The sequence below is a fragment of the Macrotis lagotis genome, chromosome X (genome assembly GCF_037893015.1).
Source record: "Macrotis lagotis isolate mMagLag1 chromosome X, bilby.v1.9.chrom.fasta, whole genome shotgun sequence".
NCBI lineage: Eukaryota > Metazoa > Chordata > Mammalia > Peramelemorphia > Peramelidae > Macrotis > Macrotis lagotis.
Window position 1 is genome coordinate 81,942,434 of NC_133666.1, and position 26,997 is coordinate 81,969,430.

The 26,997-nt window shown below is 61.1% G+C and overlaps 1 protein-coding gene across 1 annotated transcript in view; it reads right to left on the reverse strand.

The window, feature by feature from the left end:
• Window positions 1-26,997, reverse strand: part of ARHGAP4 (Rho GTPase activating protein 4) — a 47,506-nt gene that overhangs the window by 9,339 nt on the left and 11,170 nt on the right. The window contains exon 6 of the mRNA XM_074206885.1: window positions 22-150. Coding sequence (XP_074062986.1) covers window positions 22-150 — 129 coding nt within the window. The remainder of the gene's footprint in view (window positions 1-21; window positions 151-26,997) is intronic.

Here is a 26,997-nt window from a genome sequence, read left to right on the forward strand (position 1 = left end):
GCCCACATCCTAGGCACTCACATCCATGACTGTGACAGCATCGCGCAGGTAATAGTTGCTGACAGCTGCATTGGCGCTGGCCAAACTGAGCAGGTATTCGTTCCGTGCCTTGGTACACTTCAATTTGTTTTCTAAGAACTTGGCCTGACGCTGTTCAGGAAGCACATAAAGTTTAACAGCCTAGGAGTCAGTGGTGAACCCACAGGACAGGGGCACTACCCCCTAGCCCCCCATTGGCTTATCCATCTCTAGCTGTTTTCCCTTGGGAGGAGCTGAGAGTGCCCATCAGAAAGAGTTACTGAATTAAATCTCTCATGTTTGAGTGGCACTGCAAAACCTGTCCATTGGGCTGCACTGCTTCACCTCTCTGCTGCCCCCATTGAGCGGTCCTGCGCCCTCTCCCAATATTCTAACTCAAAGACCTGTCCATAGAACTGCCCTGTCCAGACCCTCCCCCTCCCGGATAGACATTCCTATTGGGGTTGCCCTGATGCCTATCCACACCCCGACTGGCCCCAGGGCACTGTAAGTTTCCACTCTCTGCCGCTTACCCCCTACTCCTTCCCCTAACCCACCCCAACCACTACCCCAAAACCTACCCACTGGGCTCCCATGTTCCCCCTACCAATATGTGGTCATTGGATAGGTCTGATCCACTCCAAGATCTGTTCTTTAACTGTCCTGCCTGGCCTCCCTTCCTTCCCCTTTCTCCTCTAACCCCAACATCTACACAGTGGGCTACCCTGCTCCCTCATCCCGAAACCCCAAACTGGCCATTGGACTGTCCTAATCTGTCTCCCCCACACACACATTCCCAAGACCTTTCAACCGGGTTACCCTGTCCCTCTCCCTCCCTTCCTCTGGCCCCAAAAAACCTATCCACTTGGATGCCCTGGCCCTCTTCTTTCCTTCCTCTGGCCCACAAAAGCTGTCCACTGGACTGCACTGTCCCTCACCCTCCCGTCCTCTGGCTCCCTAAACCTGTCCACTGGGCTGCCCTGGCCCTCTCCCTCCCTTCCTCTGACACCCCAAACCGGCCTATTGGGGTGCCCTGCTTCCTATCCCCTTCTCCCTCTGACCCACAACCTGTCCACTGGAGTGCCCTGTCCCTCTCCCTCCCTTTGTCTGGCAACAACATACCTGCCCATTGGGGTGCCCTGCTTTCTCTCCCCTTCTCCCTGTGACCAGAACCTGTCCACTGGGGTGCCCTGTCCCTCTCCCTCCCTTCCTCTGGCACCCCAAACCTGCCCATTGGGCTGCTATTCCATCCCCTTCTCCCTCTGACCCAAAACCTGCCCACAGGGGTGCCCTGTCCCTATGCCTCCCTTCCTCCTCTGACCCACAACCTGTCCACTGGGGTACCTTGTCCCTCTCCCTCTCTTACTCTGGCCCCCCAAACCTGCCCATTGGATGCCCTGCTTTCTCTCCCCTTCTCCCTCTAACGGACAACCTGTCCACTGAGGTGCCCTGTCTCTCTCCCTGTCTTCCTCTGGCAACTCAAAACTGTTCATTGGGGTCCCCTGCTTTCTCTTCCCTTCTCCCTCTGACCCACAAACTGTCCACTGGGGTGCCCTGTCCCTTTTCCTCTAGCCCCCCAAACCTGCCCATTGGGGTCCCCTGCTTTCTCTCACCTCCCTCTGACCCACAAACTCTCCACTGCAGTGCCCTATCCCTCTCCCTCTCTTCCTCTCCTCCCCCAAACCTGTCCACTGGACTGCCCTGTGCCTCTTGCTCCCTTCCTCTAGCTCCCCAAAACTGTCCACTGGGCTTCCCTGGACCTCTCGCTCCCTTCCTCTGACCACCACAATCTGCCCATTGGGGTGCCTTGCTTTCTCTCCCCCTCTCTCTCTGACCCAAAACCTGTCCAAGGGGCTGCACTGTCCCTCTCCCTACCTTCCTCTATCCCCCCAAAACCTGTCCAATGGGCGGCACTGTCCCTCTCGCTCCCTTTCTCTGGCCCCTCAAACATGCCCATTGGGTTGCCCTGCTTTCTCTCCCCTTCTCCTTCTCACCGACAACTTGGCACCTTGCTCTCCGTCCCTTCCTCTGTTCCCCCAAACCTGCCGATTGGCCTGCTATTCTCTCCTCCCTGTGACCCAGAACCTGTCCATTGGGGTGCCCTGTCCCTTTCCCTCCCTTCCTGGGGCACCCAAAACCTACCCATTAGGGTGCCCTCTCCCTCCCCCTCTCTTCCTCTGGCCCCCCAACCTACCCATTGGGGTGTCCTCCTTTCTCTCCCTTGCTCAGGTTCCCCCAAACCTGCCCATTGGCCTTATATCCTCTCCTCTCTCTCACCCACAATCTGTCCACTGGGGTGCCCTGTCCCTTTCCCTCCCTCCCGCTGGCCCCCCAAACCAGCCCATTGGGGTGTCCTGCTTTCTCTCCCCTTCTCCCTCTCACCGACAACCTGTCCACTGGGGTGCCTGTCCCTCTCCCTCCCTGCCTCTGGCCCCCCGAACCTGCCCATTGGGGTGCCTTGCTTTCTCTCCCCTTCTCCCTCTGACTGACAGCCTGTCCACTGGGGTGCCCTGTCCCTCTCCCGCTCTTCCTGTAGCCCCCCAAACCTGCCAATTGGCGTGCCCTGCTTTTTTCTCCTCTTCTCCCTCTGACAGCCTGTCCACTGGGGTGCCCTGTCCCTCTCCATCCCTGCCTCTCGGCTCCCAAACCTGCCAATTGGGGTGCCTTCCTTTCTCTCCCCTTCTTCTCAACCACAATCTGTCCATTGGGGTGCCCTGTCCCTCTCTCTCCCTGCCTCTGGGCCCCCAAATCTGCCAATTGGGGTGCCCTGCTTTCTCTCCCCTTCTCCTTCTGACTGACAGCCAGTCCACTGGGGTGCTGTGTCCCTCTCCCTCCCTGCCTCTGGGGGCAAAAACCTGCCCATTGGGGTGACCTGCTTTCTCTCCCCTTCTTCCTCTGACCGACAACCTGTCTACTGGGGTGCCCTTTCACTCTCCCTCCCTTCCTCTGGCCCCCCAAACCTGCCCATTGGGGTGCTCTGCTTTCTCTCCCCTTCTCCCACTGACCGACAACCTGTCCACTGGGGTGCCCTGTCCCTCTCGATCCCTACCACTGGGCGCCCAAACCTACCCATTGGGGTGCCTTGCTTGCTCTCCCCTCCTCCCTGTGACTTGGAACCTGTCCACTGGGGTGCCCTGTCCCTCTCCCTCCATGCTTCTGGGTGCCCAATCCTGCCCTTTGGGGGGCCCTGTTTTCTTCTCCCCTTCTGCCCCTTATCCACAACCTGTCCGCTGGGGTGCCCTGTCCCTCTCCCTCCCTGCCTCTAGGTGCACAAACCTGCCCATTGGGGTGCCCTGCTTTCTCTCCCTTCTTCCTTTGACCGACAACCTGTCCACTTGGGTGCCCTGTCCCTCTCCCTCCCTGCCACCGGGCGCCCAAACCTGCCCATTGGGGTGCCTTGCTTTCTCTCTCCTCCCTGTGACCCATAACCTGTCCATTGCTGTGCCCTGTCCCTCTCCCTCTCTTTGTGTGGCCCCCCAAACCTGCCCATTGGGGTGCCCTGCTTTCTATACCCTTCTTCATCTGGCCCAGAACCTGTCCACTGTGGTACCCTGGCCCTCTCCCTCTCTTCTTCTGGCCGCCCAAACCTGCCCATTGCGGTGCTCTGCTTTCTCTCCCCTTCTCCCTCTGACCGACAACCTGTCAACTGGGGTGCCCTGTGCCTCTCCCTCCCTGCCACTGGGCGCCCAAACCTACCCATTGGGGTGCCTTGCTTTCTCTCCCCTTCTCCCTGTGACTTGGAACCTGTCCACTGGGGTGCCCTGTCCCTCCCTCTCCCTGCCTCTGGCCCCCCAAATCTGCCCATTGGGGTGCCTTGCTTTCTCTCCCCTTCTCCCTGTGACCTGGAACCTGTACACTGGGGTGCCCTGTCCCTCTCGCTCCATGCTTCTGGGTGCCCAGTCCTGCCCTTTCGGGGGCCCTGTTTTCTCTCCCCTTCTGCCCCTTATCCACAACCTGTCCACTGGGGTGCCCTGTCCCTCTCCATCCCTGCCTCTGGAAGCACAAACCTGCCTATTGGGGTGCCTTGCTTTCTCTCTCCTTCTCCCTCTTACCCACAATCTGTCCACTGGGGAGCCCTGTCCCTCTCTCTCCCTGCCTCTGGCACCCCAAATCTGCCCATTAGGGTGCCCTGCTTTCTCTCCCCTTCTTCCTCTGACCGACAACCTGTCCATTGGGGTGCCCTGTCCCTCCCCCTCCCTTCATCTGGCCCCCCAAACCTGCCCATTGGGGTGTCCTTCTTTCTCTCCCCTTCTCCACCTTATCCAAAACCTGTCCATTGGGGTGCCCTGTCTCTCTCCCTGCCTGCCTCTGGGTACACAAACCTGCCCATTGGGGTGCCTGGCTTTCTCTCCCCTTCTCCCTCTCACCCACAATCTGTCCATTGGGGTGCCCTGCCCCTCTCCCTCCCTGCCTCTGGCCCCCCAAATGTACCCATTGGGGTGACCTGCTGTCTCTCCCCTTCTCCTTCTGTATGACAGCCTGTCCACTGGGGTGCCCTGTCCCTCTCCTTCCTGCCCCTGGCCCCCCGAACCTGCCCATTGGGGTGCCTTGCTTTCTCTCCCCTTCTCCCTCTGACTGACAGCCTGTCCACTGGGGTGCCCTGTCCCTCTCCCGCTCTTCCTGTAGCCCCCCAAACCTGTCAATTGGCGTGCCCTGCTTTTTTCTCCCCTTCTCCTTCTGACAGCCTGTCCACTGGGGTGCCCTGTCCCTCTCCCTCCCTGCCTCTGGGGGCACAAACCTGCCCATTGGGGTGCCCTGCTTTCTCTCCCCTTCTTCCTCTGACCGCCAACCTGTCCACTGGGGTACACTGTCCCTCTCCCTCCCTGCCTCTGGGCGCCCAAACCTGCCCATTGGGGTGCCTTGCTTTCTCTCCCCTTCTCCCTGTGACCTGGAACCTGTCCACCGCGGTGCCCACTCCCTCTCCCTCTCTTCCTCTGGCCCCCAAAACTGCCCATTGTGATGCCCTGCTTTCTCTCCCCTTCTTCATCGGACCGACAACCTGTCCATTGGGTTACCCTGTCCCTCTCCCTCCATGCTTCTGGGTGCCCAATCCTGCCCTTTAGGGGGCCCTGTTTTCTCTCCCCTTCTGCCCCTTATCCACAACCTGTCCACTTGGGTGCCCTGTCCCTCTCCCTCCCTGCCACTGGGCGCCCAATCCTGCCCATTGGGGTGCCTTGCTTTCTCTCTCCTTCTCCCTGTGACCCATAACCAGTCCATTGCGGTGCCCTGTCCCTCTCCCTCTCTTCGTGTGGCCCCCCAAACCTGATCATTGGGGTGTCCTGCTTTCTCTACCCTTTTCCCACTGACGGACAGCTTGTCCACTGGGGTGCCCTGTCCCTCTCGCTCTCTGCCTCTGGCCCCCCAACCTGCCCATAGAGGTGCCTTGCTTTCTCCTTCACCCTGTGACCCAGTACCTGTCCATTGGGGTGCCCTGTCCCTCTCCCTCCCTTCCTCTGGCCCCCCAAACCTGCCCATTGCGGTGCTCTGCTTTCTCTCCCCTTCTGCCCGTTATCCACAACCTGTCCACTAGGGTGCCCTGTCCCTCTCCCTCCCTGCCTCTGGGTGCAAAGACCTTCCCATTGGGGTGCACTGCTTTCTCTCCCCTTCTCCCTCTGAACGGCAACCTGTCCACTGGGGTGCCCTGTCCCTCTCCGTCCCTGCCACTGGGCGCCCAAACCTACCCATTGGGGTGCCTTGCTTTCTCTCCCCTTCTCCCTGTGACTTGGAACCTGTCCACTGGGGTGACCTGTCCCTCTCCCTCCATGCTTCTGGGTACCCAATCCTGCCCTTTCGGGGGCCCTGCTTTCTCTACCCTTCTGCCCTTATCCACAACCTGTCCACTGGGGTGCCCTGTCCCTCTCCCTACCTGCCTCTGGGTGCAAAAACATGCCCATTGGGGTGACCTGCTTTCTCTCCCCTTCTTCCTCTGACCGACAACCTGTCCACTGGGGTGCCCTGTCCCTCTCCCTCTCCTCTTCTGGCCCCCCAAACCTGCCCATTGGGGTGCTCTGCTTTCTCTCCCCTTCTCCCTCTGACCGACAACCTGTCCACTGGGGTGCCCTGTCCCTCTCCCTCCCTGCCTCTGGGAACCCAAACCTGCCCATTGGGGTGCCTGGCTTTCTCTCCCCTTCTCCCTCTCACCCACAATCTGTCCATTGGGGTGCCCTGTCCCTCTCCCTCCCTGCCTCTGGCCCCCCAAATGTACACACTGGGGTGACCTGCTGTCTCTCCCCTTCTCCTTCTGTACGACAGCCTGTCCACTGGGGTGCCCTGTCCCTCTCCCTCCCTGCCTCTGGCCCCCCAAATGTACACACTGGGGTGACCTGCTGTCTCTCCCCTTCTCCTTCTGTACGACAGCCTGTCCACTGGGGTGCCCTGTCCCTCTCCCTCCCTGCCTCTGGCCCCCCGAACCTGCCCACTGGGGTGCCTTGCTTTCTCTCCCCTTCTCCCTCTGACTGACAGCCTGTCCACTGGGGTGCCCTGTCCCTCTCCCGCTCTTCCTGTAGCCCCTCAAACCTGCCAATTGGCGTGCCCTGCTTTTTTCTCCTCTTCTCCCTCTGACAGCCTGTCCACTGGGGTGCCCTGTCCCTCTCCATCCCTGCCTCTCGGCTCCCAAACCTACCAATTGGGGTGCCTTCCTTTCTCGCCCCTTCTTCTCAACCACAATCTGTCCATTGGGGTGCCCTGTCCCTCTCTCTCCCTGCCTCTGCGCCCCCAAATCTGCCAATTGGGGTGCCCTGCTTTCTCTCCCCTTCTTCTGACTGACAGCCAGTCCACTGGGGTGCTGTGTCCCTCTCCCTCCCTGCCTCTGGGGGCAAAAACCTGCCCATTGGGGTGCCTTGCTTTCTCTCCCCTTCTTCCTCTGACCGACAACCTGTCTACTGGGGTGCCCTGTCACTCTCCCTCCCTTCCTCTGGCCCCCCAAACCTGCCCATTGGGGTGCTCTGCTTTCTCTCCCCTTCTCCCACTGACCGACAACCTGTCCACTGGGGTGCCCTGTCCCTCTCGATCCCTACCACTGGGCGCCCAAACCTACCCATTGGGGTGCCTTGCTTGCTCTCCCCTCCTCCCTGTGACTTGGAACCTGTCCACTGGGGTGCCCTGTCCCTCTCCCTCCATGCTTCTGGGTGCCCAATCCTGCCCTTTGGGGGGCCCTGTTTTCTTCTCCCCTTCTGCCCCTTATCCACAACCTGTCCGCTGGGGTGCCCTGTCCTTCTCCCTCCCTGCCTCTAGGTGCACAAACCTGCCCATTGGGGTGCCCTGCTTTCTCTCCCTTCTTCCTTTGACCCACAACCTGTCCACTTGGGTGCCCTGTCCCTCTCCCTCCCTGCCACCGGGCGCCCAAACCTGCCCATTGGGGTGCCTTGCTTTCTCTCTCCTCCCTGTGACCCATAACCTGTCCATTGCTGTGCCCTGTCCCTCTCCCTCTCTTTGTGTGGCCCCCCAAACCTGCCCACTGGGGTGCCCTGCTTTCTATACCCTTCTTCATCTGGCCCAGAACCTGTCCACTGTGGTACCCTGGCCCTCTCCCTCTCTTCTTCTGGCCGCCCAAACCTGCCCATTGCGGTGCTCTGCTTTCTCTCCCCTTCTCCCTCTGACCGACAACCTGTCAACTGGGGTGCCCTGTGCCTCTCCCTCCCTGCCACTGGGCGCCCAAACCTGCCCATTGGGGTGCCTGGCTTTCTCTCCCCTTCTCCCTCTCACCCACAATCTGTCCATTGGGGTGCCCTGTCCCTCTCCCTCCCTGCCTCTGGCCCCCCAAATGTACTCATTGGGGTGACCTGCTGTCTCTCCCCTTCTCCTTCTGTACGACAGCCTGTCCACTGGGGTGCCCGTCCCTCTCCCTCCCTGCTTCTGGCCCCCCGAACCTGCCCATTGGGGTGCCTTGCTTTCTCTCCCCTTCCTCTGACTGACAGCCTGCCCACTGGGGTGCCCTGTCCCTCTCCCTCCCTGCCACTGGGCGCCCAAACCTGCCCATTGGGGTGCCTTGCTTTCTTTACCCTTCTTCCTCTGACCGACAACCTGTCCACTGCGGTGCCCTGTCCCTCTCCCTCCCTGCCTCTGCCCCCAAATCTGCCCATTGTGATGCCCTGCTTTCTCTCCCCTTCTCCCTCTGACTGACAATCTGTCCACTGGGGTGCCCACTCCCTCTCCCTCTCTTTCTCTGGCCCCCCAAACCTGCCCATTTTGATGCCCTGTTTTCTCTCCCCTTCTTCCTCTGATCGACAATCTGTCCACTGGGGTGCCCTGTCCCTCTCACTCCCTGCGTCTGGGCGCCCAAACCTGCCCATTGGGGTGCCTGGCTTTCTCTCCCCTTCTCCCTCTCACCCACAATCTGTCCATTGGGGTGCCCTGTCCCTCTCTCTCCCTGCCTCTGGCCCCCCAAATCTGCCAATTGGGGTGCCCTGCTTTCTCTCCCCTTCTCCTTCTGACCTACAGCCAGTCCACTGGGGTGCTGTGTCCCTCTCCCTCCCTGCCTCTGGGGGCACAAACCTGCCCATTGGCGTGACCTGGTTTCTCTCCCCTTCTTCCTCTGACCGACAACCTGTCCACTGGGGTGCCCTATCCCTCTCCCTCCCTGCCACTGGGCACTCAAACCTACCCATTGGGGTGCCTTGCTTTCTCTCCCCTTCTCCCTGTGACTTGGAACCTGTCCACTGGGGTGACCTGTCCCTCTCCCTCCATGCTTCTGGGTGCCCAATCCTGCCCTTTCGGGGGCCCTGCTTTCTCTCCCCTTCTGCCCCTTATCCACAACCTCTCCACTGGGGCGCCCTGTCCCTCTCACTCCCTGCCTCTGGACGCCAAAACCTGCCCATTGGGGTGCCTGGCTTTCTCTCCCCTTCTCCCTCTCACCCACAATCTGTCCATTGGGGTGCCCTGTCCCTCTCCCTCCCTGCCTCTGGCCCCCCAAATGTACCCATTGGGGTGACCTGCTGTCTCTCCCCTTCTCCTTCTGTACGACAGCCTGTCCACTGGGGTGCCCTGTCCCTCTCCCTCCCTGCCTCTGGCCCCCCGAACCTGCCCATAGAGGTGCCTTGCTTTCTCTCTCCTTCACCCTGTGACCCAGTACCTGTGCATTGGGATGCCCTGTCCCTCTCCCTCCCTTCCTCTGGCCCCCCAAACCTGCCCATTGGGGTGCTCTGCTTTCTCTCCCCTTCCTCCTCTGACTGACAACCTGTCCACTGGGGTGCCCTGTCCCTCTCCCTCTCTTCTTCTGGACGCCCAAACCTGCCCATTGTGGTGCCTGGCTTTCTCTCCCCTTCTCCCTGTGACTTGGAACCTGTCCACTGGGGTGACCTGTCCCTCTCCCTCCATGCTTCTGGGTGCCCAATCCTGCCCTTTCGGGGGCCCTGCTTTCTCTAACCTTCTGCCCCTTATCCACAACCTGTCCACTGGGGTGCCCTGTCCCTCTCCCTTCCTGCCTCTGGGTGCAAAAACCTGCCCATTGGGGTGACCTGCTTTCTCTCCCCTTCCTCCTCTGACTGACAGCCTGTCCACTGGGGTGCCCTGTCCCTCTCCCTCTCTTCTTCTGGAAGCCCAAACCTGCCCATTGTGGTGCCTGGCTTTCTCTCCCCTTCTCCCTCTCACCCACAATCTGTCCATTGGGGTGCCCTGTCCCCCTGCTCCCTGCCTCTGGCCCCCCAAATGTACCCATTGGGGTGACCTGCTGTCTCTCCCCTTCTCCTTCTGTACGACAGCCTGTCCACTGCGTTGCCCTGTCCCTCTCCCTCCCTGCCTCTGGCCCCCAAACCTGCCCATTGTGATGCCCTGCTTTCTCTCCCCTTCTCCCTCTGACTGACAATCTGTCCACTGGGGTACCCACTCCCTCTCCCTCTCTTTCTCTGGCCCCCCAAACCTGCCCATTTTGATGCCCTGTTTTCTCTCCCCTTCTTCCTCTGATCGACAATCTGTCCACTGTGGTGCCCTGTCCCTCTCACTCCCTGCGTCTGGGCGCCCAAACCTGCCCATTGGGGTGCCTGGGTTTCTCTCCCCTTCTCCCTCTCACCCACAATCTGTCCATTGGGGTGCCCTGTCACTCTCCCTCCCTGTCTCTGGCCCCCCTAATCTGCCCATTGGGGTGCTCTGCTTTCTCTCCCCTTCTCCCTCTGACCGACAACCTGTCCACTGGGGTGCCCTCTCCCTCTCCCTCCCTGCCACTGGGCGCCCAAACCTGCCCATTGGGGTGCTCTGCTTTCTCTCCCCTTCCTCCTCTGACTGACAGCCTGTCCACTGGGGTGCCCTGTCCCTCTCCCTCTCTTCTTCTGGACGCCCAAACCTGCCCATTGTGGTGCCTGGCTTTCTCTCCCCTTCTCCCTGTGACTTGGAACCTGTCCACTGGGGTGACCTGTCCCTCTCCCTCCATGCTTCTGGGTGCCCAATCCTGCCCTTTCGGGGGCCCTGCTTTCTCTAACCTTCTGCCCCTTATCCACAACCTGTCCACTGGGGTGCCCTGTCCCTCTCCCTTCCTGCCTCTGGGTGCAAAAACCTGCCCATTGGGGTGACCTGTTTTCTCTCCCCTTCCTCCTCTGACTGACAACCTGTCCACTGGGGTGCCCTGTCCCTTTCCCTCTCTTCTTCTGGACGCCCAAACCTGCCCATTGTGGTGCTTGGCTTTCTCTCCCCTTCTCCCTCTCACCCACAATCTGTCCATTGGGGTGCCCTGTCCCTCTCCCTCCCTGCCTCTGGCCCCCCAAATGTACCCATTGGGGTGACCTGCTGTCTCTCCCCTTCTCCTTCTGTACGACAGCCTGTCCACTGGGGTGCCCTGTCCCTCTCCCTCCCTGCCTCTGGCCCCCCGAACCTGCCCACTGGGGTGCCTTGCTTTCTCTCCCCTTCTCCTTCTGACTGACAGCCTGTCCACTGGGGAGCCCTGTCCCTCTCCCGCTCTTCCTTTAGCCCCCCAAACCTGCCAAATGGCGTGCCCTGCTTTTTTCTCCCCTTCTCCCTCTGACAGCCTGTCCACTGGGGTGCCCTGTCCCTCTCCCTCCCTGCTACTGGGCGCCCAAACCAGCCCATTGGGGAGCCTTGCTTTCTTTCCCCTTCTTCCTCTGACCGACAACCTGTCCACTGCGGTGCCCTGTCCCTCTCCCTCCCTGCCTCTGGCCCCCCAAATCTGCCCATTGTGATGCCCTGCTTTCTCTCCCCTTCTCCCTCTGACTGACAACCTGTCCACTGGGGTGCCCACTCCCTCTCCCTCTCTTTCTCTGGCCCCCCAAACCTGCCCATTTTGATGCCCTGTTTTCTCTCCCCTTCTTCCTCTGATCGACAATCTGTCCACTGGGGTGCCCTGTCCCTCTCACTCCCTGCGTCTGGGCGCCCAAACCTGCCCATTGGGGTGCCTGGCTTTCTCTCCCCTTCTCCCTCTCACCCACAATCTGTCCATTGGGGTGCCCTGTCCCTCTCTCTCCCTGCCTCTGGCCCCCCAAATCTGCCAATTGGGGTGCCCTTCTTTCTCTCCCCTTCTCGTTCTGACCGACAGCCAGTCCACTGGGGTGCTGTGTCCCTCTCCCTCCCTGCCTCTGGGGGCACAAACCTGCCCATTGGGGTGTCCTGCTTTCTCTCCCCTTCTCCCTCTGACCGACAACCTGTCCACTGGGGTGCCCTGTCCCTCACCCTCCCTGCCACTGGGCACCCAAACCTGCCCATTGGGGTGCCTGGCTTTCTCTCCCCTTCTCCCTCTCACCCACAATCTGTCCATTGGGGTGCCCTGTCCCTCTCCCTCCCTGCCTCTGGCCCCCCAAATCTGCCAATTGGGGTGCCCTTCTTTCTCTCCCCTTCTCGTTCTGACCGACAGCCAGTCCACTGGGGTGCTGTGTCCCTCTCCCTCCCTGCCTCTGGGGGCACAAACCTGCCCATTGGGGTGTCCTGCTTTCTCTCCCCTTCTCCCTCTGACCGACAACCTGTCCACTGGGGTGCCCTGTCCCTCACCCTCCCTGCCACTGGGCACCCAAACCTGCCCATTGGGGTGCCTGGCTTTCTCTCCCCTTCTCCCTCTCACCCACAATCTGTCCATTGGGGTGCCCTGTCCCTCTCCCTCCCTGCCTCTGGCCCCCCAAATGTAACCATTGGGGTGACCTGCTGTCTCTCCCCTTCTCCTTCTGTACGACAGCCTGTCCACTGGGGTGCCCTGTCCCTCTCCCTCCCTGCCTCTGGCCCCCCGAACCTGCCCATTGGGGTGCCTTGCTTTCTCTCCCCTTCTCCCTCTGACTGACAGCCTGTCCACTGGGGAGCCCTGTCCCTCTCCCGCTCTTCCTTTAGCCCCCCAAACCTGCCAATTGGCGTGCCCTGCTTTTTTCTCCCCCTTCTCCCTCTGACAGCCTGTCCACTGGGGTGCCCTGTCCCTCTCCCTCCCTTCCTCTGGTCCCCCAAACCTGCCAATTGGCATGCCCTGCTTTTTTCTCCCCATCTCCCTCTGACAGCCTGTCCACTGGGGAACCCTGTCCCTCTCCCTCCATGCTTCTCGGTGTCCAATCCTGCCCTTTCGGGGGCCCTGCTTTCTCTCCCCTTCTCCCTCTCACCCACAATCTGTCTATTGGGGTACCCTGTCCCTCTCCCTCCCTGCCTCTGACCCCCCAAATCTGCCCATTGTGATGCCCTGCTTTCTCTCCCCTTCTCCCTCTGACCGACAACCTGTCCACTGGGGTGCCCACTCCCTCTCCCTCTCTTTCTCTGGCCCCCCAAACCTGCCCATTTTGATGCCCTTTTTTCACTCCCCTTCTTCCTCTGATCGACAATCTGTCCACTGGGGTGCCCTGTCCCTCTCACTCCCTGCCTCTGGGCGCCCAAACCCGCCCATTGGGGTGCCTGGCTTTCTCTCCCCTTCTCCCTCTCACCCACAATCTGTCCATTGGGGTGCCCTGTCCCTCTCCCTCCCTGCCTCTGGCCCCCCAAATGTACCGATTGGGGTGACCTGCTGTCTCTCCCCATCTCCTTCTGTACGACAGCCTGTCCACTGGGGTGCCCTGTCCCTCTCCCTCCCTGCCTCTGGCCCCCCCGAACCTGCCCATTGGGGTGCCCTGCTTTCTCTCCCCTTCTCCCACTGACCGACAACCTGTCCACTGGGGTGCCCTGTCACTCTCGATCCCTGCCACTGGGCGCCCAAACCTACCCATTGGGGTGCCTTGCTTGCTCTCCCCTCCTCCCTGTGACTTGGAACCTGTCCACTGGGGTGCCCTGTCCCTCTCCCTCCATGCTTCTGGGTGCCCAATCCTTCCCTTTCGGGGGCCCTGTTTTCTCTCCCCTTCTGCCCCTTATCCACAACCTGTCCACTGGGGTGCCCTGTCCCTCTCCGTCCCTGCCTCTGGGTGCACAAACCTGCCCATTGGGGTGCCCTATTTTCTCTCCCCTTCTTCCTCTGACCGACAGCCTGTCCACTGGGGTACACTGTCCCTCTCTCTCCCTGCCTCTGGGCGCCCAAACCTGCCCATAGAGGTGCCTTGCTTTCTCTCTCCTTCACCCTGTGACCCAGAACCTGTCCATTGGGATGCCCTGTCCCTCTCCCTCCCTGCCTCTGGGTGCAAAGACCTGCCCATTGGGGTGCCCTGCTTTCTCTCCCCTTCTTCCTCTGACCGACAACCTGTCCACTGGGGTACACTGTCCCTCTCCCTCTCTTCCTCTGGCCCCCAAAACTGCCCATTGTGATGCCCTGCTTTCTCTCCCCTTCTTCCTCTGACCGACAACCTGTCCATTGGGGTACCCTGTCCCTCTCCCTCCATGCTTCTGGGTGCCCAATCCTGCCCTTTCGGGGGCCCTGGTTTCTCTCCCCTTCTGCCCCTTATCCACAACCTGTCCACTGGGGTGCCGTGTCCCTCTCCCTCCCTGCCTTTAGGTACACAAACCTGCCCATTGGGGTGCCCTGCTTTCTCTCCCCTTCTTCCTCTGACCGACAACCTGTCCACTTGGGGGCCCTGTCCCTCTCCCTCCCTGCCACTGGGCGCCCAATCCTGCCCATTGGGGTGCCTTGCTTTCTCTCTCCTTCTCCCTGTGACCCATAACCGGTCCATTGCGGTGCCCTGTCCCTCACCCTCTCTTCGTGTGGCCCCCCAAACCTGCTCATTGGCGTGTCCTGCTTTCTCTACCCTTTTCCCACTGACGGACAGCTTGTCCATTGGGGTGCCCTGTCCCTCTCCCTCCCTTCCTCTGGCCCCCCAAACCTGCCCATTGGGGTGCTCTGCTTTCTCTCCCCTTCTGCCCCTTATCCACAACCTGTCCACTAGGGTGCCCTGTCCCTCTCCCTCCCTGCCTCTGGGTGCAAAGACCTGCCCATTGGGGTGCCCTGCTTTCTCTCCCCTTCTCCCTCTCACCCACAATCTGTCCATTGGGGTGCCCTGTCCCTCTCCCTCCCTGTCTCTGGCCCCCCTAATCTGCCCATTGGGGTGCTCTGCTTTCTCTCCCCTTCTCCCTCTGACCGACAACCTGTCCACTGGGGTGCCCTCTCCCTCTCCCTCCCTGCCACTGGGCGCCCAAACCTGCCCATTGGGGTGCTCTGCTTTCTCTCCCCTTCCTCCTCTGACTGACAGCCTGTCCACTGGGGTGCCCTATCCCTCTCCCTCTCTTCTTCTGGACGCCCAAACCTGCCCATTGTGGTGCCTGGCTTTCTCTCCCCTTCTCCCTGTGACTTGGAACCTGTCCACTGGGGTGACCTGTCCCTCTCCCTCCATGCTTCTGGGTGCCCAATCCTGCCCTTTCGGGGGCCCTGCTTTCTCTAACCTTCTGCCCCTTATCCACAACCTGTCCACTGGGGTGCCCTCTCCCTCTCCCTCCCTGCCACTGGGCGCCCAAACCTGCCCATTGGGGTGCTCTGCTTTCTCTCCCCTTCCTCCTCTGACTGACAGCCTGTCCACTGGGGTGCCCTATCCCTCTCCCTCTCTTCTTCTGGACGCCCAAACCTGCCCATTGTGGTGCCTGGCTTTCTCTCCCCTTCTCCCTGTGACTTGGAACCTGTCCACTGGGGTGACCTGTCCCTCTCCCTCCCTGTCTCTGGCCCCCCAAATCTGCCCATTGGGGTGCCCTGCTTTCTCTCCCCTTCTCCTTCTGACCAACAGACTGTCCACTGAAGTGCCCTGTTCCTCTCCCTCCCTGCCTCTGGCCCCCCAAACCTACCCATTGGGGTGCTCTGCTTTCTCTCCCTTTCTCCCTCTGACCGACAACCTGTCCACTGGGGTGCCCTGTCCCTCTCCCTCCCTGCCACTGGGCGCCCAAACCTGCCCATTGGGGTGCCTTGCTTTCTCTCCCCTTCTCCTTCTGACTGACAGCCTGTCCACTGGGGAGCCCTGTCCCTCTCCCGCTCTTCCTTTAGCCCCCCAAACCTGCCAAATGGCGTGCCCTGCTTTTTTCTCCCCTTCTCCCTCTGACAGCCTGTCCACTGGGGTGCCCTGTCCCTCTCCCTCCCTGCTACTGGGCGCCCAAACCAGCCCATTGGGGAGCCTTGCTTTCTTTCCCCTTCTTCCTCTGACCGACAACCTGTCCACTGCGGTGCCCTGTCCCTCTCCCTCCCTGCCTCTGGCCCCCCAAATCTGCCCATTGTGATGCCCTGCTTTCTCTCCCCTTCTCCCTCTGACTGACAACCTGTCCACTGGGGTGCCCACTCCCTCTCCCTCTCTTTCTCTGGCCCCCCAAACCTGCCCATTTTGATGCCCTGTTTTCTCTCCCCTTCTCCTTCTGATCGACAATCTGTCCACTGGGGTGCCCTGTCCCTCTCACTCCCTGCGTCTGGGCGCCCAAACCTGCCCATTGGGGTGCCTGGCTTTCTCTCCCCTTCTCCCTCTCACCCACAATCTGTCCATTGGGGTGCCCTGTCCCTCTCTCTCCCTGCCTCTGGCCCCCCAAATCTGCCAATTGGGGTGCCCTTCTTTCTCTCCCCTTCTCGTTCTGACCGACAGCCAGTCCACTGGGGTGCTGTGTCCCTCTCCCTCCCTGCCTCTGGGGGCACAAACCTGCCCATTGGGGTGTCCTGCTTTCTCTCCCCTTCTCCCTCTGACCGACAACCTGTCCACTGGGGTGCCCTGTCCCTCACCCTCCCTGCCACTGGGCACCCAAACCTGCCCATTGGGGTGCCTGGCTTTCTCTCCCCTTCTCCCTCTCACCCACAATCTGTCCATTGGGGTGCCCTGTCCCTCTCCCTCCCTGCCTCTGGCCCCCCAAATGTAACCATTGGGGTGACCTGCTGTCTCTCCCCTTCTCCTTCTGTACGACAGCCTGTCCACTGGGGTGCCCTGTCCCTCTCCCTCCCTGCCTCTGGCCCCCCGAACCTGCCCATTGGGGTGCCTTGCTTTCTCTCCCCTTCTCCCTCTGACTGACAGCCTGTCCACTGGGGAGCCCTGTCCCTCTCCCGCTCTTCCTTTAGCCCCCCAAACCTGCCAATTGGCGTGCCCTGCTTTTTTCTCCCCTTCTCCCTCTGACAGCCTGTCCACTGGGGTGCCCTGTCCCTCTCCCTCCCTTCCTCTGGTCCCCCAAACCTGCCAATTGGCATGCCCTGCTTTTTTCTCCCCATCTCCCTCTGACAGCCTGTCCACTGGGGAACCCTGTCCCTCTCCCTCCATGCTTCTCGGTGTCCAATCCTGCCCTTTCGGGGGCCCTGCTTTCTCTCCCCTTCTCCCTCTCACCCACAATCTGTCTATTGGGGTACCCTGTCCCTCTCCCTCCCTGCCTCTGACCCCCCAAATCTGCCCATTGTGATGCCCTGCTTTCTCTCCCCTTCTCCCTCTGACCGACAACCTGTCCACTGGGGTGCCCACTCCCTCTCCCTCTCTTTCTCTGGCCCCCCAAACCTGCCCATTTTGATGCCCTTTTTTCACTCCCCTTCTTCCTCTGATCGACAATCTGTCCACTGGGGTGCCCTGTCCCTCTCACTCCCTGCCTCTGGGCGCCCAAACCCGCCCATTGGGGTGCCTGGCTTTCTCTCCCCTTCTCCCTCTCACCCACAATCTGTCCATTGGGGTGCCCTGTCCCTCTCCCTCCCTGCCTCTGGCCCCCCAAATGTACCGATTGGGGTGACCTGCTGTCTCTCCCCATCTCCTTCTGTACGACAGCCTGTCCACTGGGGTGCCCTGTCCCTCTCCCTCCCTGCCTCTGGCCCCCCCGAACCTGCCCATTGGGGTGCCCTGCTTTCTCTCCCCTTCTCCCACTGACCGACAACCTGTCCACTGGGGTGCCCTGTCACTCTCGATCCCTGCCACTGGGCGCCCAAACCTACCCATTGGGGTGCCTTGCTTGCTCTCCCCTCCTCCCTGTGACTTGGAACCTGTCCACTGGGGTGCCCTGTCCCTCTCCCTCCATGCTTCTGGGTGCCCAATCCTTCCCTTTCGGGGGCCCTGTTTTCTCTCCCCTTCTGCCCCTTATCCACAACCTGTCCACTGGGGTGCCCTGTCCCTCTCCGTCCCTGCCTCTGGGTGCACAAACCTGCCCATTGGGGTGCCCTATTTTCTCTCCCCTTCTTCCTCTGACCGACAGCCTGTCCACTGGGGTACACTGTCCCTCTCTCTCCCTGCCTCTGGGCGCCCAAACCTGCCCATAGAGGTGCCTTGCTTTCTCTCTCCTTCACCCTGTGACCCAGAACCTGTCCATTGGGATGCCCTGTCCCTCTCCCTCCCTGCCTCTGGGTGCAAAGACCTGCCCATTGGGGTGCCCTGCTTTCTCTCCCCTTCTTCCTCTGACCGACAACCTGTCCACTGGGGTACACTGTCCCTCTCCCTCTCTTCCTCTGGCCCCCAAAACTGCCCATTGTGATGCCCTGCTTTCTCTCCCCTTCTTCCTCTGACCGACAACCTGTCCATTGGGGTACCCTGTCCCTCTCCCTCCATGCTTCTGGGTGCCCAATCCTGCCCTTTCGGGGGCCCTGGTTTCTCTCCCCTTCTGCCCCTTATCCACAACCTGTCCACTGGGGTGCCGTGTCCCTCTCCCTCCCTGCCTTTAGGTACACAAACCTGCCCATTGGGGTGCCCTGCTTTCTCTCCCCTTCTTCCTCTGACCGACAACCTGTCCACTTGGGGGCCCTGTCCCTCTCCCTCCCTGCCACTGGGCGCCCAATCCTGCCCATTGGGGTGCCTTGCTTTCTCTCTCCTTCTCCCTGTGACCCATAACCGGTCCATTGCGGTGCCCTGTCCCTCACCCTCTCTTCGTGTGGCCCCCCAAACCTGCTCATTGGCGTGTCCTGCTTTCTCTACCCTTTTCCCACTGACGGACAGCTTGTCCATTGGGGTGCCCTGTCCCTCTCCCTCCCTTCCTCTGGCCCCCCAAACCTGCCCATTGGGGTGCTCTGCTTTCTCTCCCCTTCTGCCCCTTATCCACAACCTGTCCACTAGGGTGCCCTGTCCCTCTCCCTCCCTGCCTCTGGGTGCAAAGACCTGCCCATTGGGGTGCCCTGCTTTCTCTCCCCTTCTCCCTCTGACCGACAACCTGTCCACTGGGGTGCCCTGTCCCTCTCCCTCCCTGCCACTGGGCGCCCAAACCTGCCCATTGGGGTGCCTTGCTTTCTCTCCCCTTCTCCCTGTTACCTGGAACCTGTCCACTGGGGTGCCTAGTCCCGCTCCCTCTCTTCCTCTGGCCCCCCAAACCTGCCCATTGTGATGCCCTGCTTTTGCTCCCCTTCTTCCTCTGACCAACAACCTGTCCACTGGGGTGCCCTGTCCCTCTCCCTCCCTGCCTCTGGGCACCCAAACCTGCCCATTGGGGTGCCTTGCTTTCTCTCCCCTTCTCCCTCTCACCCACAATCTGTCCATTGGGGTGCCCTGTCCCTCTCCCTCCCTGTCTCTGGCCCCCCTAATCTGCCCATTGGGGTGCTCTGCTTTCTCTCCCCTTCTCCCTCTGACCGACAACCTGTCCACTGGGGTGCCCTCTCCCTCTCCCTCCCTGCCACTGGGCGCCCAAACCTGCCCATTGGGGTGCTCTGCTTTCTCTCCCCTTCCTCCTCTGACTGACAGCCTGTCCACTGGGGTGCCCTATCCCTCTCCCTCTCTTCTTCTGGACGCCCAAACCTGCCCATTGTGGTGCCTGGCTTTCTCTCCCCTTCTCCCTGTGACTTGGAACCTGTCCACTGGGGTGACCTGTCCCTCTCCCTCCATGCTTCTGGGTGCCCAATCCTGCCCTTTCGGGGGCCCTGCTTTCTCTAACCTTCTGCCCCTTATCCACAACCTGTCCACTGGGGTGCCCTCTCCCTCTCCCTCCCTGCCACTGGGCGCCCAAACCTGCCCATTGGGGTGCTCTGCTTTCTCTCCCCTTCCTCCTCTGACTGACAGCCTGTCCACTGGGGTGCCCTATCCCTCTCCCTCTCTTCTTCTGGACGCCCAAACCTGCCCATTGTGGTGCCTGGCTTTCTCTCCCCTTCTCCCTGTGACTTGGAACCTGTCCACTGGGGTGACCTGTCCCTCTCCCTCCCTGTCTCTGGCCCCCCAAATCTGCCCATTGGGGTGCCCTGCTTTCTCTCCCCTTCTCCTTCTGACCAACAGACTGTCCACTGAAGTGCCCTGTTCCTCTCCCTCCCTGCCTCTGGCCCCCCAAACCTACCCATTGGGGTGCTCTGCTTTCTCTCCCTTTCTCCCTCTGACCGACAACCTGTCCACTGGGGTGCCCTGTCCCTCTCCCTCCCTGCCACTGGGCGCCCAAACCTGCCCATTGGGGTGCCTTGCTTTCTCTCCCCTTCTCCTTCTGACTGACAGCCTGTCCACTGGGGAGCCCTGTCCCTCTCCCGCTCTTCCTTTAGCCCCCCAAACCTGCCAAATGGCGTGCCCTGCTTTTTTCTCCCCTTCTCCCTCTGACAGCCTGTCCACTGGGGTGCCCTGTCCCTCTCCCTCCCTGCCACTGGGCGCCCAAACCAGCCCATTGGGGAGCCTTGCTTTCTTTCCCCTTCTTCCTCTGACCGACAACCTGTCCACTGCGGTGCCCTGTCCCTCTCCCTCCCTGCCTCTGGCCCCCCAAATCTGCCCATTGTGATGCCCTGCTTTCTCTCCCCTTCTCCCTCTGACTGACAACCTGTCCACTGGGGTGCCCACTCCCTCTCCCTCTCTTTCTCTGGCCCCCCAAACCTGCCCATTTTGATGCCGTGTTTTCTCTCCCCTTCTTCCTCTGATCGACAATCTGTCCACTGGGGTGCCCTGTCCCTCTCACTGCCTGCGTCTGGGCGCACAAACCTGCCCATTGGGGTGCCTGGCTTTCTCTCCCCTTCTCCCTCTCACCCACAATCTGTCCATTGGGGTGCCCTGTCCCTCTCTCTCCCTGCCTCTGGCCCCCCAAATCTGCCAATTGGGGTGCCCTTCTTTCTCTCCCCTTCTCGTTCTGACTGACAGCCAGTCCACTGGGGTGCTGTGTCCCTCTCCCTCCCTGCCTCTGGGGGCACAAACCTGCCCATTGGGGTGTCCTGCTTTCTCTCCCCTTCTCCCTCTGACCGACAACCTGTCCACTGGGGTGCCCTGTCCCTCACCCTCCCTGCCACTGGGCGCCCAAACCTGCCCATTGGGGTGCCTGGCTTTCTCTCCCCTTCTCCCTCTCACCCACAATCTGTCCATTGGGGTGCCCTGTCCCTCTCCCTCCCTGCCTCTGGCCCCCCAAATGTAACCATTGGGGTGACCTGCTGTCTCTCCCCTTCTCCTTCTGTACGACAGCCTGTCCACTGGGGTGCCCTGTCCCTCTCCCTCCCTGCCTCTGGCCCCCCGAACCTGCCCATTGGGGTGCCTTGCTTTCTCTCCCCTTCTCCCTCTGACTGACAGCCTGTCCACTGGGGAGCCCTGTCCCTCTCCCGCTCTTCCTTTAGCCCCCCAAACCTGCCAATTGGCGTGCCCTGCTTTTTTCTCCCCTTCTCCCTCTGACAGCCTGTCCACTGGGGTGCCCTGTCCCTCTCCCTCCCTTCCTCTGGTCCCCCAAACCTGCCAATTGGCATGCCCTGCTTTTTTCTCCCCATCTCCCTCTGACAGCCTGTCCACTGGGGAACCCTGTCCCTCTCCCTCCATGCTTCTCGGTGTCCAATCCTGCCCTTTCGGGGGCCCTGCTTTCTCTCCCCTTCTCCCTCTCACCCACAATCTGTCTATTGGGGTACCCTGTCCCTCTCCCTCCCTGCCTCTGACCCCCCAAATCTGCCCATTGTGATGCCCTGCTTTCTCTCCCCTTCTCCCTCTGACCGACAACCTGTCCACTGGGGTGCCCACTCCCTCTCCCTCTCTTTCTCTGGCCCCCCAAACCTGCCCATTTTGATGCCCTTTTTTCACTCCCCTTCTTCCTCTGACTGACAACCTGTCCACTGGGGTGCCCTGTCCCTTTCCCTCTCTTCTTCTGGACGCCCAAACCTGCCCATTGTGGTGCCTGGCTTTCTCTCCCCTTCTCCCTCTCACCCACAATCTGTCCATTGGGGTGCCCTGTCCCTCTCCCTCCCTGCCTCTGGCCCCCCAAATGTACCCATTGGGGTGACCTGCTGTCTCTCCCCTTCTCCTTCTGTAGCTCTGCTTTCTCTCCCCTTCCTCCTCTGACTGACAGCCTGTCCACTGGGGTGCCCTGTCCCTCTCCCTCTCTTCTTCTGGAGAGCAAACCTGTCCACTGGGGTGCCCTGTCTCCTCTCCCCTGCCGACAGCCTGTCCACTGGGGTGCCCTGTCCCTCTCCCTCCCTGCCTCTGGCCCCCCGAACCTGCCCACTGGGGTGCCTTGCTTTCTCTCCCCTTCTCCTTCTGACTGACAGCCTGTCCACTGGGGAGCCCTGTCCCTCTCCCGCTCTTCCTTTAGCCCCCCAAACCTACCAATTGGCGTGCCCTGCTTTTTTCTCCCCTTCTCCCTCTGACAGCCTGTCCACTGGGGTGCCCTGTCCCTCTCCCTCCCTGCCACTGGGCGCCCAAACCAGCCCATTGGGGAGCCTTGCTTTCTTTCCCCTTCTTCCTCTGACCGACAACCTGTCCACTGCGGTGCCCTGTCCCTCTCCCTCCCTGCCTCTGGCCCCCCAAATCTGCCCATTGTGATGCCCTGCTTTCTCTCCCCTTCTCCCTCTGACTGACAACCTGTCCACTGGGGTGCCCACTCCCTCTCCCTCTCTTTCTCTGGCCCCCCAAACCTGCCCATTTTGATGCCGTGTTTTCTCTCCCCTTCTTCCTCTGATCGACAATCTGTCCACTGGGGTGCCCTGTCCCTCTCACTCCCTGCGTCTGGGCGCCCAAACCTGCCCATTGGGGTGCCTGGCTTTCTCTCCCCTTCTCCCTCTCACCCACAATCTGTCCATTGGGGTGCCCTGTCCCTCTCTCTCCCTGCCTCTGGCCCCCCAAATCTGCCAATTGGGGTGCCCTTCTTTCTCTCCCCTTCTCGTTCTGACCGACAGCCAGTCCACTGGGGTGCTGTGTCCCTCTCCCTCCCTGCCTCTGGGGGCACAAACCTGCCCATTGGGGTGTCCTGCTTTCTCTCCCCTTCTCCCTCTGACCGACAACCTGTCCACTGGGGTGCCGTGTCCCTCACCCTCCCTGCCACTGGGCACCCAAACCTGCCCATTGGGGTGCCTGGCTTTCTCTCCCCTTCTCCCTCTCACCCACAATCTGTCCATTGGGGTGCCCTGTCCCTCTCCCTCCCTGCCTCTGGCCCCCCAAATGTAACCATTGGGGTGACCTGCTGTCTCTCCCCTTCTCCTTCTGTACGACAGCCTGTCCACTGGGGTGCCCTGTCCCTCTCCCTCCCTGCCTCTGGCCCCCCGAACCTGCCCATTGGGGTGCCTTGCTTTCTCTCCCCTTCTCCCTCTGACTGACAGCCTGTCCACTGGGGAGCCCTGTCCCTCTCCCGCTCTTCCTTTAGCCCCCCAAACCTGCCAATTGGCGTGCCCTGCTTTTTTCTCCCCTTCTCCCTCTGACAGCCTGTCCACTGGGGTGCCCTGTCCCTCTCCCTCCCTTCCTCTGGTCCCCCAAACCTGCCAATTGGCATGCCCTGCTTTTTTCTCCCCATCTCCCTCTGACAGCCTGTCCACTGGGGAACCCTGTCCCTCTCCCTCCATGCTTCTCGGTGTCCAATCCTGCCCTTTCGGGGGCCCTGCTTTCTCTCCCCTTCTCCCTCTCACCCACAATCTGTCTATTGGGGTACCCTGTCCCTCTCCCTCCCTGCCTCTGACCCCCCAAATCTGCCCATTGTGATGCCCTGCTTTCTCTCCCCTTCTCCCTCTGACCGACAACCTGTCCACTGGGGTGCCCACTCCCTCTCCCTCTCTTTCTCTGGCCCCCCAAACCTGCCCATTTTGATGCCCTTTTTTCACTCCCCTTCTTCCTCTGATCGACAATCTGTCCACTGGGGTGCCCTGTCCCTCTCACTCCCTGCCTCTGGGCGCCCAAACCCGCCCATTGGGGTGCCTGGCTTTCTCTCCCCTTCTCCCTCTCACCCACAATCTGTCCATTGGGGTGCCCTGTCCCTCTCCCTCCCTGCCTCTGGCCCCCCAAATGTACCGATTGGGGTGACCTGCTGTCTCTCCCCATCTCCTTCTGTACGACAGCCTGTCCACTGGGGTGCCCTGTCCCTCTCCCTCCCTGCCTCTGGCCCCCCCGAACCTGCCCATTGGGGTGCTCTGCTTTCTCTCCCCTTCTCCCACTGACCGACAACCTGTCCACTGGGGTGCCCTGTCACTCTCGATCCCTGCCACTGGGCGTCCAAACCTACCCATTGGGGTGCCTTGCTTGCTCTCCCCTCCTCCCTGTGACTTGGAACCTGTCCACTGGGGTGCCCTGTCCCTCTCCCTCCATGCTTCTGGGTGCCCAATCCTTCCCTTTCGGGGGCCCTGTTTTCTCTCCCCTTCTGCCCCTTATCCACAACCTGTCCACTGGGGTGCCCTGTCCCTCTCCGTCCCTGCCTCTGGGTGCACAAACCTGCCCATTGGGGTGCCCTATTTTCTCTCCCCTTCTTCCTCTGACCGACAGCCTGTCCACTGGGGTACACTGTCCCTCTCTCTCCCTGCCTCTGGGCGCCCAAACCTGCCCACTAGGGGTGCCTTGCTTTCTCTCCCCTTCACCCTGTGACCCAGGAACCTGTCCACTGCGGATGCCCACTCCCTCTCCCTCTCTTCCTCTGGCCCCCAAAGACCTGCCCATTGTGATGCCCTGCTTTCTCTCCCCTTGTTCCTCTGACCGACAACCTGTCCATTGGGGTACCCTGTCCCTCTCCCTCCATGCTTCTGGGTGCCCAATCCTGCCCTTTCGGGGGTCCTGTTTTCTCTCCCCTTCTGCCCCTTATCCACAACCTGTCCACTGGGGTGCCGTGTCCCTCTCCCTTCCTGCCTTTAGGTGCACAAACCTGCCCATTGGGGTGCCCTCCTTTCTCTCCCCTTCTTCCTCTGACCGACAACCTGTCCACTTGGGTGCCCTGTCCCTCTCCCTCCCTGCCACTGGGCGCCCAATCCTGCCCATTGGGGTGCCTTGCTTTCTCTCTCCTTCTCCCTGTGACCCATAACCGGTCCATTGCGGTGCCCTGTCCCTCTCCCTCTCTTCGTGTGGCCCCCCAAACCTGCTCATTGGGGTGTCCTGCTTTCTCTACCCTTTTCCCACTGATGGACAGCTTGTCCACTGGGGTGCCCTGTCCCTCTCGCTCCCTGCCTCTGGCCCCCCAAACCTGCCCATAGAGGTGCCTTGCTTTCTCTCTCCTTCACCCTGTGACCCAGTACCTGTCCATTGGGGTGCCCTGTCCCTCTCCCTCCCTTCCTCTGGCCCCCCAAACCTGCCCATTGCGGTGCTCTGCTTTCTCTCCCCTTCTGCCCCTTATCCACAACCTGTCTACTAGGGTGCCCTGTCCCTCTTCCTCCCTGCCTCTGGGTGCAAAGACCTTCCCATTGGGGTGCCCTGCTTTCTCTCCCCTTCTCCCTCTGACCGACAACCTGTCCACTGGGGTGCCCTGTCCCTCTCCCTCCCTGCCACTGGGCGCCCAAACCTACCCATTGGGGTGCCTTGCTTGCTCTCCCCTCCTCCCTGTGACTTGGAACCTGTCCACTGGGGTGCCTTGTCCCTCTCCCTCCATGCTTCTGGGTGCCCAATCCTTCCCTTTCGGGGGCCCTGTTTTCTCTCCCCTTCTGCCCCTTATCCACAACCTGTCCACTGGGGTGCCCTGTCCCTCTCCCTCCCTGCCTCTGGGTGCACAAACCTGCCCATTGGGGTGCCCTGCTTTCTCTCCCCTTCTTCCTCTGACTGACAACCTGTCCATTGGGGTACCCTGTCCCTCTCCCTCCATGCTTCTGGGTGCCCAATCCTGCCCTTTCGGGGGCCCTGTTTTCTCTCCCCTTCTTCCCCTTATCCACAACCTGTCCACTTGGGTGCCCTGTCCCTCTCCCTCCCTGCCACTGGGCGCCCAATCCTGCCCATTGGGGTGCCTTGCTTTCTCTCTCCTTCTCCCTGTGACCCATAACCGGTCCATTGCGGTGCCCTGTCCCTCTCCCTCTCTTCGTGTGGCCCCCCAAACCTGATCATTGGGGTGTCCTGCTTTCTCTACCCTTTTCCCACTGATGGACAGCTTGTCCACTGGGGTGCCCTGTCCCTCTCGCTCCCTGCCTCTGGCCCCCCAAACCTGCCCATAGAGGTGCCTTGCTTTCTCTCTCCTTCACCCTGTGACCCAGAACCTGTCCATTGGGATGCCCTGTCCCTCTCCCTCCCTGCCTCTGGGTGCAAAGACCTGCCCATTGGGGTGCCCTGCTTTCTCTCCCCTTCTTCCTCTGACCGACAACCTGTCCACTGGGGTACACTGTCCCTCTCCCTCTCTTCCTCTGGCCCCCAAAACTGCCCATTGTGATGCCCTGCTTTCTCTCCCCTTCTTCCTCTGACCGACAACCTGTCCATTGGGGTACCCTGTCCCTCTCCCTCCATGCTTCTGGGTGCCCAATCCTGCCCTTTCGGGGGCCCTGGTTTCTCTCCCCTTCTGCCCCTTATCCACAACCTGTCCACTGGGGTGCCGTGTCCCTCTCCCTCCCTGCCTTTAGGTACACAAACCTGCCCATTGGGGTGCCCTGCTTTCTCTCCCCTTCTTCCTCTGACCGACAACCTGTCCACTTGGGGGCCCTGTCCCTCTCCCTCCCTGCCACTGGGCGCCCAATCCTGCCCATTGGGGTGCCTTGCTTTCTCTCTCCTTCTCCCTGTGACCCATAACCGGTCCATTGCGGTGCCCTGTCCCTCACCCTCTCTTCGTGTGGCCCCCCAAACCTGCTCATTGGCGTGTCCTGCTTTCTCTACCCTTTTCCCACTGACGGACAGCTTGTCCATTGGGGTGCCCTGTCCCTCTCCCTCCCTTCCTCTGGCCCCCCAAACCTGCCCATTGGGGTGCTCTGCTTTCTCTCCCCTTCTGCCCCTTATCCACAACCTGTCCACTAGGGTGCCCTGTCCCTCTCCCTCCCTGCCTCTGGGTGCAAAGACCTGCCCATTGGGGTGCCCTGCTTTCTCTCCCCTTCTCCCTCTGACCGACAACCTGTCCACTGGGGTGCCCTGTCCCTCTCCCTCCCTGCCACTGGGCGCCCAAACCTGCCCATTGGGGTGCCTTGCTTTCTCTCCCCTTCTCCCTGTTACCTGGAACCTGTCCACTGGGGTGCCTAGTCCCGCTCCCTCTCTTCCTCTGGCCCCCCAAACCTGCCCATTGTGATGCCCTGCTTTCTCTCCCCTTCTTCCTCTGACCAACAACCTGTCCACTGGGGTGCCCTGTCCCTCTCCCTCCCTGCCTCTGGGCACCCAAACCTGCCCATTGGGGTGCCTTGCTTTCTCTCCCCTTCTCCCTCTCACCCACAATCTGTCCATTGGGGTGCCCTGTCCCTCTCCCTCCCTGTCTCTGGCCCCCCTAATCTGCCCATTGGGGTGCTCTGCTTTCTCTCCCCTTCTCCCTCTGACCGACAACCTGTCCACTGGGGTGCCCTCTCCCTCTCCCTCCCTGCCACTGGGCGCCCAAACCTACCCATTGGGGTGCCTTGCTTTCTCTCCCCTTCTCCCTGTGACTTGGAACCTGTCCACTGGGGTGCCTTGTCCCTCTCCCTCCATGCTTCTGGGTGCCCAATCCTGCCCTTTCGGGGGCCCT